Source organism: Dipodomys spectabilis, unplaced genomic scaffold (assembly GCF_019054845.1).
Source record: "Dipodomys spectabilis isolate Male_0828 unplaced genomic scaffold, ASM1905484v1 ptg000051l, whole genome shotgun sequence".
NCBI lineage: Eukaryota > Metazoa > Chordata > Mammalia > Rodentia > Heteromyidae > Dipodomys > Dipodomys spectabilis.
This window is the reverse complement of record NW_024870728.1, coordinates 19,382,649-19,394,744: the sequence shown is the minus strand read 5'-3', so window position 1 is coordinate 19,394,744 and position 12,096 is coordinate 19,382,649. Positions and strand designations below refer to the sequence as shown.

The 12,096-nt window shown below is 39.1% G+C and overlaps 1 protein-coding gene across 1 annotated transcript in view; it reads left to right on the top strand.

Moving 5' to 3' along the window:
- Unc80 (unc-80 homolog, NALCN channel complex subunit) overlaps nt 1–12,096 on the top strand; it is a 182,511-nt gene that overhangs the window by 104,497 nt on the left and 65,918 nt on the right. Inside the window, 6 exon segments of the mRNA XM_042679276.1 lie at nt 1,582–1,763; nt 2,593–2,728; nt 4,685–4,872; nt 5,681–5,777; nt 5,780–5,809; nt 10,667–10,810. Coding sequence (XP_042535210.1) covers nt 1,582–1,763; nt 2,593–2,728; nt 4,685–4,872; nt 5,681–5,777; nt 5,780–5,809; nt 10,667–10,810 — 777 coding nt within the window.

Genomic DNA, 12,096 nt, shown 5'->3' with positions numbered 1-12,096 from the left:
GAATTAAGGGGAGTAATTCTCCAAGAACATTGTTATGGAAGGTTTCAAAGGAAACAAGTAGTATAAAAATACCATTGTATCTGCTGATTACTGAGTATTCCAAGTGTGCCTATAAAGAGATTAGTTTGGAGCTCTTCTTTTAAAAGTAGACATGGCATTTTAAAAATTGAAATGGATAAAATGAAAAAAATTAGAAAGTGGAGATTTAAATGGTTAGTAGGCTAAAGGAAAGAGTTGTCAAAAGCTAATGATTAGTATAACTTACATATGTTATAGAATGATATTATTCATGCTATTTAATGAATAAACTCTTTTGTAGATGAGCAAACTTTAGTCAGTTCAGGGTACTTATCAAAATTTACTCAACTTAGACTAGAGAGACAGAAAAATCAGACTTAGATCTCTTCCTCTTCTACCTCTCCTCTTCCACCTTTACTCCTCCACTTCCTCCTCCTTTTCTTTCTCTCCTCCTCCTCCCCTTCCTCCTCTTCCTCCTCCACTTCCTCCTCCTCTTCCTCTTTATCCTCCTATACCTCTTCCTTTTCCTTTTCTTCCTCTTCTTCCTCTTACTCCTCCTCCATTTTCTCCTGGCACCCAGCTTCAGACTCAAATCTTCTGGTTGCACATTATAAATGTCCCTTCCATTATAAGACATTGCCTCTAGAAAGTAAAATGAACTTCACAAAGTATTGTTTCATATAGTATTTTAATTTATTCTAACAAATTTTGAGTCAGGTATCATCATCATCATCATCATCATCATCATCATCATCATCATCATCATATCACCACCATTATCAGCATTTCACTACTAAGAAATGAAAGCCAATAGGAGTTAAGAGGCTTGCCCAATATTTCAGATCAGGGAAGCGAGTTAGGACTCGACCCATTCTTCTAGGACAATGGCCTGTGCCATCTCTGGAGAAGAGAACGAGAGAGACTATGGATGATGTTGTTAGCAGTACCACTCATCTTTCAATGCTGTATAGTCTCATTATTCAGTAGCTTTGGTATTTTTCTTATTGATGTCTGGCTTTTCCAAAAATTAAAAAAGTAGTATTATGGTCTACTAAATCTCTCTTGGCTTCTCAATCTCTCCTATTGCTGGAAAAGTATAGCAGTTTCTAAATAGAATCTACAACATGGGATTTGGTTTTAACATAACGAATGTTAAGAACAGGTTTATCTACCATCTTTGGGTCACTCTGGGAAGACTAGCCCTTCCCTATATTAAAAAAAAAAAAGATTTCACAATGTGATTTTTTTCTCTATTTGTTTTCAAAACTGGCATTTTCTTTTCACAGTGAGCTGAAGGAGGCTTTGCTTAGAGCATAACTACAGAACGGTCATGATATTGCTTCTTTTGCACTAGCTCTTGGATGACTATCAGTAGAATGACCATGATGGGTTTCCAGTGCCTAAAACAATGTTGGCTCTGCTCAGCTAGGTGCCTGGCTAATCCTAGCTAATAACCATTCAAGAGTCATTTTTAGGAGGTAGAAAAAGTTCCCACTTCCCTCAGTCCCAGAAATCAACCCAAACCGTCACACGTGTAGCTAATGAGTTACCGTCTGTCTGTAGCTGCCATGTTCCTGCTGTGTGCTGTGAAGGTCCCCGAGGCTGTGTCGGACATGCTGATGTCCGAGTTCCACCACCCAGAGACCGTGCAGAGACTGAATGCAGTCCTCAAGTTCCACACGCTCTGGAGATTCCGTTACCAGGTCTGGCCCCGCATGGAAGAGGGAGCGCAGCAGATTTTCAAGGTAAGGAATGGGAGGTTACATAAAAACCCCACTTTGGGTTAGACTAAACATGAACCCAAGGCTTGTTAAATACAAACAAAATACAAACTAAATACAAACTAAATACAAACTAAATACAAACAAAAAGCAAAAAAACAGTCAGGCACTAGTGACTCATGCTTGTAATCGTAGCTATTCATGAGGTTGAGATCTGAGGACCACATTTCAAAGTCAGCTCAAACATAAAAGACTGTAAGTCTCTTTATCTCTGATTAACCAGCACAAGGCTGGAATTAGTGGCATGGCTTGAATGGTAGAGTGCCTGCCTTGAATGGAAAAAAAAGCCAATGGAGTGCCCACCACCCTGAGTTAAGCCCCAGAGCTACACACGCTCATACACACACACACACACACACACACACACACACACACACACAGACTGAGAGATTGCAGGATGTAGACTAAGATCATCAGTTTCTATACTCCTTAAAAATCCTACTACCATCCCCAGAGGTAAAAGCACATGAAAGTTTGGTTTATAAGCCTCTCTACATATGTGTGTGTAGACACATACCGTGTTGTGGAGGACTGAGTGATTAACACAACCAAAGAATACTTGGTTAAAACCCTTCATTTTCCCAGAGATTTAATTGAGGCCCAGAGAGTCTTACCCGTGCCTCAGAACCTTGGGAAAATCTTGGGAAACAGCCCTTTCCTTTAGTATTGCTTATGCTGTGAGGAGGCACTTCCTTAACACTGACTAGGGCAGCTTGTGTCACAAGTATTCTTATGATTCATCCTCATTTATATTCCGTTGGACTCACTTCATTCTTCTGATATCAACTCACAGATCCCGCCTCCCAGTATCAACTTCACCCTGCCCTCTCCAGTGCTTGGCATGCCGTCTGTCCCCATGTTTGACCCTCCGTGGGTCCCTCAGTGCAGTGGAAGTGTCCAGGACCCCATTAATGAAGACCAGTCTGTGAGTAGTGGATACTTTCTCTCCTTTCCTCCAGGTTGCATTGAGTAGATGTAAAAGAAAAGAACAACACACGTGAGACAGTTGGTTCGTTCTTGTTGTAGGTGTGACATCACAGCATCGTAAACCAGCCTCGGTGGTCTTTATTCTTATGAATGGAAAGAACTAACCTCTCAGACTAAACATCTCTGCATACCTCCGAGCCACTTGTTCTTTGTTTTATAATCAGAGCCACCGCCACCTTGTAGAGCTGTTAAAAGCACAAGGCATTGACTTCTTAGCAAAGAGAATACTTTTGCTGCTATTTATTGTAAAAACAAACATGTTCATTTAAATTATAGTATGTAAGCCCGGCACCAGTGGCTCACACCTGCAATCTAAGCTACTCAGGAGGTGAGATTTGAGGATCACTGTTTGAAACCAACTCAGACAGGAAAACCAACTGAGACTCTTAACTCCAATTACTACCAAAAAAAAAAAAACCCCAAAAAACTTGAAGTGAAGCTGTGGCTCCAGTGCTAGAACTCTAGCCTTGAGAAAAAGAAGCTCAAAGACAGTGCCCAAGCCCTGAGTTCAAGCCCCAGGATGAACACACACACACACACACACACACACACACACACACACACACACACACACACACACACACACACACACACACACACACACACACACACACACACACACACACACACACACACACACACACACACACACACACACACACACACACACACACACACACACACACTTCTAGTATATAAATAAACTACCTGCAGGTGAATGTCATTGGCCCTGCAAGAGCAGGTGAAAGGAGAGTGTTAGCGTCTTTTGTTTGGTGCTCATTTGGTGGTCATCAGTGCCATCATGACCGACATCGTTGTGAGAACACTTATGTGACATAAGCAACCAAGTTTAGAATATAGTTTATTTGCAAAAAAGGCCAAGAATATGTGCCTTTGGAACTGGAGATGTGGCTCAAGCAGCATAGCATCAGCCTTAAGTAAAAAAAAAAAAAAAAAAAAAGCTATGTGGGAGTGAATTTACACCCAGCAATTTTTTACTTGGTGTTTACAATAAACCAGCTAAGCCACCTGGCTCTGAAAATTGATCACCAAGTAGTCTATCACGTGATTTTAACTGCTGTTTGTGCCATTCATTATAGTAAACATTTAGTAACCTCAAAAGTGGGGCTACTAAGAATCTGCTATAGAAAGAGCAACCAAGACACTACTAGTTTCCATTGAATAGATTAGTTCCCACAAATTTTTAAATTTGTATTTAATCACTGGTATTTGTAGGAGAAAAATTCACTCTACAAAAATGAAATAACCATCTAACTGATTAATGTAGGAGATAATGATCTTTTCTCCTCCTTTCCATGACTCTGAATTCTGTTACTAACCTTATGTAATAAGTGTTCATTTAAAGCTAGTTCAAAGACATTTGGGCCTAAGTTTACTTGGTCTTAATGTTTAAAGAATCACCCAAAGTCCTGCAAGGGAAATGAGTTTTCAAGAATTACAGGTATTGTTGGAGAATTGTTTTGTTTAAATGCAAAGAATGACACCATAGAAACAACAGAAAAATAAACAATGAATTTCCCTGAAAAGAGGGATAGGTACCCTAACAACATGTCTGAAAGTATTTCATTGGGATTAGTCTTTTTTTTGAGGGGGGGGAGGTGAAGGGTGGGGCTTGAATTCTGGGCCTGGGCACTGTCCCTCAGCTCTTCAGCTCAAAGATCAGCCACTTGAGCCACAGAGCCTCTTCTGGTTTTCTGGTGGTTTATTGGACATGAGAGTCTCACAGATTTTCCTGCCTGGGCTGGCTTCCAACCCCGATCCTCAGGTCTCAGCCTCCTGAGTAGCCTGAGCCACCGGCGCCCAGCTAGATTACTCTGTCTGTCTATGACTTGACATGGAGATTTGCTACTAAAGAACTTGCTTTCATGTCTCCATAGAATCCTTCTCAGCCCGAGCGGTGTCCCGCTCCCATCAGAGGGCAGAGCACATCTTAAAGAACTTGCAGCAGGAGGAAGAGAAGAAGCGCCTTGGTCGAGAAGCCAGCCTCATCACCGCTATCCCCATCACCCAGGAGGCTTGCTATGAGCCCACCTGCTCACCCAACTCCGAGCCAGAAGAAGAAGGTGCATTCTACCCAGGGGGACCTCCTGGGGCTGGGAGGGACAGTGGCCCAGGAAGTGGTCTTGCTTTGAACCCTCAATGGTGATGTTATGTGACCAGGGGCTATGCCCCCCCCCTCCTCTGTCTCCCTCCCTCTCACATCTTGATGCTATAGAAAGAAAGACTAAGTCGCTGCTGCCACAAGTTTAGAGTTAGTCTGAACCAAGGAGAATGGTAGCCTCCTTGAGCCTAGCTGATAATGGGCCCAAGCATTGATTGAAGTCAGGAAACAACAGAATGTGTATTAAGGAAAAGGCAACCCCTCTTCCATCATCAAAAGTAAAGTTAGAGCTCACAAATGATTGTAATCTTATTTTTATTGTGAAGATACTGTACAGAGTACATTTCCTGTCCAGCATGCTTACCCCCTTCACGAATTATTTTTAACCTTCACAAGTGAAATACTTCATAGGTTGGGACCAGGAAAGTGATTTTGTGCCAACCCTAAATTCCTACATGTTGTAGGAATTTTGGGGGAGGAATTTTCTGTTACTGTAGATGACTTTAGGTTTTGTTGTTTTCTTTTGATTTGCTGGAGGTCTTTTGGCGGGGGGGGGGGGGGGGGGGGGGGGGGGGGGGGGGGGGGGGGGGGGGGGGGAATGGGGGAGGATGGAGGTATTTTTTTCCCTTTCCTTTTCTTCCTTTCCTTTTCTTTTCCTAAGCTTTATGGTCTGTGAGCACCATGTACTTACGATGTAAGTGCTACTACTATGGCGATAATAGATTTATATTGTAAAACCAAAATTCACATTCCCCATTTTGCCTGCCAGTAGAAGAAGTCCACCAATCTGGCCTCCCGCCGGCTGTCTGTGAGTCCGTCCTGCACCTCCAGCACCTCCCACAGGAATTACTCCTTCCGCCGAGGCTCTGTCTGTCAGTGCGCTCAGCAGTCAGCGCGGAAGGTACATCCTTATGAGAGGTTCTCTCTTCTTATTCTTGTTGTTTTGAGCTAGAATCTTGCTGTGTAGCTCAGACTAGTGCTGAACAATCCATCTTCCTAGGTCCCCCCACCCTACTTTTGAATGCTGGGATTATAGGTGTGTGGTACAGTGCCTCATACTGATGGTGTTCTTTATTTGATAGCTTCTGATTAATATCATTATCTCACTTCATTACACTGTCTTCATTAAGTTTGATGATTGGAAGTTTTAAATATTTTTATTTTATTTTATTTGTATTTATTCAAATATTTTTATTTAAATATTTTTATTTAATCTGGGAATTGTGTCATTAAATTGGTTTTATTTAATTACACTGCATCACTACAAGTAATCATATTCCTGAGACTTCAGAAGATATTATGATTGACAGTTAATCTGTTTTTTCACCATGGCTCCCCATAATAAAAACAGGAAGCTTTTAAAAAATAATGTCTAGCCCACCCCCAAACCAAACTGGGAATCTCCCTCCCAGAATGAGACCTATGCATTAGTATTTTTTAAATCTCCTCTGATGATTCCAGTGGGTGACCATAAGATAGTACTGTGGGCGAATTTAACAATCAACAGAAAACTAATGTTCTAAAGCTCATGCTGAGCCAGGTGCTGGTGGCTCACCGCCTGTAATCCTAGCTACTCAAATGCTGAAATCTTGAGAATCATGGTTCGAAGCCAGTCTAGGTAGGAAAAACTGTGAGATCCTTATCTCCAATTAATTAACAGCAACAGCAAAAAGCCAGTACTGGAAGTATGGTATTGTGTCAGCCTTGAGCAAAGAAAAACAAGAAAAGCATGAAGCCATGAGTTCAGGCCCCAGTACTTGCAAAAAATAATTACCTCATTAATTAAAGTTTATGGGCCACAATGCTTCGTGGATTACAAATTTCATCCCTGATTTACAAAGTCAGCAAAAACACATACAGAAATGGAGTGAGTAGGCCAGTGATTCTCAACCCTTCACTGAGAACAGTGGAGCACTTGGAAAGTGACTGATACTGTGGAGATGAACCCAAGGCACATTTATATTTTTATAGGACTTTATTGATATACAATTCACCACATTATAATATTTCTCCCTTGAGGCAGACAATGCAATCATTTTTTGGCATACCCATAGAGTGTTCAACATTCCACCACTATAATGTTAAAATCTTTTCACTATCCCCCAAGAAACCTCACGTCTATTAGTAGTCCTTACCCATCCAGCACTTTCCCCAGTCCCCGAAAAGAACTAATCTACTTTCTCTTCTATGGATTTGCCTACTCTGCATATTTTATAGAAATTGGATCATACAATATGTGGCCTGGTGACTGGCCCCTTAGATATTTTCAAGGTTTGTCTGTGTTGTAGCACACACAGTACTGTTTTTTATTTTGTCTTTATCGCCTGACAATTTCTGTTATATGACATACATTATTTTGTTAATTCATCAGCTACTTGATATGTGAGTTGTTCCTACTTCTTTATGTTTTGACTATTGTGAATTATGCTGTTAAGGACAGACACACTAGTGTTTTTGTGAGGAAACTATCCAAGTGTCTTCCCTAGCTGCTCTACCATTCTTCATTCCTGTTAAAAAGTATGAGGATTCAAATTATTGCACTTCATTTTGACACTTGCATTATGAGCATTTGCTTTTGCTTTGGGCATCCTTGTGAGGATGAAATAGTGTCTCATGATTTTCATTTGCACTGATTATTTGTCAGATGACTTGATGTATCTTTTCATATGCTTACTGTCAATTTGCATATCTTCTTTGAAAAATACCCATATCTCTTTTGCTTAATCTAGATGCTGTAGCTTACATTTGTAATCTTAGCTATTTGAGAGGCTGAAATTAGGAGGGCAGTGGTCAAGGCCAAACTGGACAGAAGAGTTAATGAGACTCCTTCTCAATGAATAGCTAGACTTGGTGGCACAGGTCTGGGAAGCCTAACATAAGGCAGATCACACCCAGGCAGGAAGCAACTCCCTGATCTCAAAATAACCAGCAAAAACTGGAGTTGGAGATTTGGCTCAGCAGTAAGAGCACTTGCCTAGCAAGCACAAGATCTTGGTTTTTTGCTTAGTTTTATCTTGGGTTACTTTTTACATATTAAATTGAAATATCACTAATTTAAAGAAGATAATCAAATTACACAATTTGGAAAGCATGTATATCAACTTGAGAGCAAAAGTATGTAAATGTCCTATAAAAAATCAAGAACTTCATTTGAAAATGAGCAACCTTGTGTTTTCATTATTGAGTTTTCATAATTATTTATGCATGTTTGATATAAATCATTTATCAAATGATTTAGCAATATTTTCTTTCAGTCTGTGGTTTAATCTTCTTAATAGCAAGTTTGAAACATAGAAGTTCTAATTAAGGCTTATGGGTATATTTTTTCATTTTACTTCTTACATCATATCTAAGAAACAGTCATCTAATCCTAGTTCACAAACAGTAACGCCTTTGTTTTTTTCTAATAATTTCATAACTTTAGTGCTTACATGCAAGTGTATGACCAATTTTGAGCTAATTTTTGTTATAATTAGGATTTAACTTCATTCTTTTGCATATAATACCTAGTTATCCTGTCACTATTTTTATTTTAAAAATACAGTATTCCACATTCAGTTTTTCATACCTTTCTCAAAACTGATTGAAAATAAGTAGAGTAGTTTGGTTTTATTCTTTTGGCTCTATTTAATTCATATAGAAATACCTTGCAGTCTTCATGACTGTACTTGCATAATTTTTAAATTGGGAAGTATGAATCTGGCAACTCTCATTTTCTTTTTCAAGATTATTTTGGCTATTCTTGGTTTCTTGGCATTTCTATGTGAATTTTAAAATTAGCTTATTGCTTTCTTCCCTAACCCAAGAAAAATGGCAAATGGCCTTCCATTGCATTGTACCTGTAGGTCAATATGAGAGATACCAAGGCCTCAAATCCATGAACATGGAATATCTTTCCCTCCACGCAGGCGTCTACCTCAATAATGTGTGTCATTCTCAGTACATTTCCCTCACTAAGTTTATTCCCAAAGATTTTATTCTTTATGATGCTAGTGTGCAGAGAATTGTTCTCCTAGTCTCATTTTCAGATCTTTTTCATGGCTGATATATAGAACTACAATACTTTTGCATATTTGTTTTTTATACTGAAAACTTAATTGAAATAGTTTGTCAGCTTCTTCAATTTTCCTTAGAATTTTCTACATGTAAAAGCACATCATCCCAAAATAGAGATAATTCTATTTCTTTCCTGTTAATCCAGATGCTTTTTATTTTTATTGCCTAATGGCACTGGCTAATGATCCAGTACAAATAAGGTCAAGTAGAAATGGTATCTCCTTAATATTCTGGTCTTAATCTTTATGATATTAGGAAAACATTCAAGTCATTCATCATTTAGTATGATGTCTGTTGTCTTTTGTGAGGGAAGAGGTGAGGTTGGGAATTGAACTCGGAACCTCAAACTTGCAAGGCAAGCCCTCTATCAACAAAGAGTCTCCTACAGCTCCTTTTTGCCTGCATTCTCATTTTATGCCAGCTTGAGCTGTGACACTTCTACTTGTTCTCTTCTATTGTTTTAGAAGTGTCTGTGAGTAACTGATTCTTTTTTAAACATTGACCAATGATTTTAGGTGGGCTTTCCTTTGAGGAACATTTTTGTGACTCCATCAATACTTTTGATTAATGTAAATCTACTCAGAATATTCAGGAGTATGTCAGAGATTTACATGCCTCTTATAGAAATCTTATTCTCCAGGTTTTTCTTTTTTTTTTGGTCCGGTCATGGGGCCTGAACTCTGGGCCTGGACGCTGTCACTCAGCTCTTCAGCTCAAGGCTAGCACTCTACCACTTGAGCCACAGCGCCACTTCCGGCTTTTTTTTTTTTTTGCTTATGTGGTGCTGAAGAATTGAACCCAGGGCCTCAGGCATGCAAGGCAAGCGCTCTACCACTGAGCCACCTTCCCAGCCCCTCTCCAGGTTTTTCTACCTGAAATATGAATATCAAAGTTATACCATTGTTCTTTAATGGTTTCAAAGAAGTTATACTTATTTTGTATTAATAACAAAAATGACTTTAATAAGACCTAAATATCTTTTCTATCTTCTTTGACTACTAAATATAAGCCTTTTATTCCACACATAATTGTTATGAATTTATTAACCATATTTATCACTGAAGATCAGACCATTAATGAGTGGACTGTCATTTTTAACCTGACTTCACACTTATACCTATTTTCTGCTGCTTCAAATTGTGCTTACCACCTCTCATGTTTCTGAATCACACACACTTACACACAATGATGAAAGTATCTATCAACTTAGAATTTTAACTTCTCTGATTTCATTTTGCAAGGTGATCTACCTGCTTTGGGATATCTATGCTTCTATTTCTCTAGAAAATATGAATGCAATATTTGAGAAGTGATTTGGTTTTATTGTTTGTACTAACATAGACTGGGTATTCTACAAATTTACCTGTTTAAAAATTCTAGTATTTCCTATTGTTGCAAGGATTGAATTGATATTAGGCAGAATCTAAACTTCAAAATGTATTAGAGGGACTAGGAAGGTGGTTCAGTGGTAGAGTGCTTGCCTTGCATTCACGAGGCCCTGGGTTCGATTCCTCAGTACCACATAAGCAGAAAAAAGCCAAAAGTGTTGCTGTGGCTCAAGTGGTAGAGTGCTAGCCTTGAGCTGAATTGCTGAGGTACAACACCACAGGTCCAGAGTTCAGGCCCCATGACCAACAAAAAAAAAAAGTATTAGAATCACATCACATCACTAAGAAAAGCACTTTTTTTTCTCTCTCTTCAGATGAGGAACACACCACTGAACACACACCAAACCACCACGTACCTCAGCCCCCACAAGCTGTGTTCCCAGCATGCATCTGTGCAGCAGTACTTCCCATTGTTCATTTAATGGAGGATGGTGAGGTGCGGGAAGATGGAGTCGCAGGTACCATTTTGACCCATTGAACTTTCACTTATGTTCTTAGACTATTCATCTGATGAGAAATTGTAGGTTGCTCTTAAACACAAAATCTGCTGATCACATGTTATATTATGCTATGTAAATATTATAATTACAGCTTTGTAGCATGTCATACTAACGCTATCTCTTCCTCTATCTCCTTCTCTAAAACTTTTATAACCAAAATAATGCATTTCAAGTATGCAGTTGGGCTGGGCACCGCGGACTCATGACTGTAGTCCAAGCTATTCAGGAAGCTGAGATCTAAGGATAGCAGTTCAAAACCAGCCCAGGCAGAAAAGTCTGTGAGACTTGTATTTCTAGCTAATCACCAAATAATCCAGAAGTAAAGTTGTGACTCAAGTAGCAGAGAGCTAGACTTAAACGAAAAAGCTAAGGGACAGTGTTCAAGCCTTGTATTTAAGCCCCAGTACTGCACAATAAATAAATTAATTAAATTTAAAATAAAATAAAATACCCAGTTGGGTCTGTGAATGTAATTAACAACCAGAAAACAGCACTTATTTGTTCACATCAGTGATTTTAGCTACCTTATTAATTTTAGCTTTTAAGTTGATACCAACCAAAGTTATCTTTTCCTATTTGGTTATCTTTCCTGAGAGGAATAATTACAAAGTGAAATGTTAAGTTAATAATCAAGATGAATTATATTTGTGGCAGACAAGTGGTTAATATTCCAAATGTTAAAAATAAATAATTTGTTTTAATTGTAGTAGGACAATGGACAACGGATATATAAATTGATTGGACAATAATACTGGTAAATAGCACTGCCAATTGAAACAACAATGAAGTCTTATCATTAAGTTACAAAAATGGCAAAGATCATTTTAAGTGAAAATACCAAATAGGGGGCTGGGAAGGTGGCTCAGTGGTAGAGCGCTTGCCTTGCATGCTCGAGGCCCTGGGTTTGATTCCTCAGCACCACATAAGCAAAAAGAAAAAAGCCGGAAGTGGCGCTGTGGCTCAAGTGGTAGAGCGCTAGCCTTGAGCTGAAGAGCTGAGGGACAGCGCCCAGGCCCAGAGTTCAGGCCCACGACCGGACCCAAAAAAAAAAAAAAAAGAAAGAAAATACCAAATAGTCAGGAGGCAAGGGAAATAACATGCCCACACTTTGCTAATGAGAACAGTATTTCATAATATGAATTTTAAAAAACTGAAAAAGTATAAAACACTTTGACAGATAATTAGTTTCTAGCAATTTCCTAAGCAACAATGGAATCTGTCTACAATAAAAATGTACTACTTCT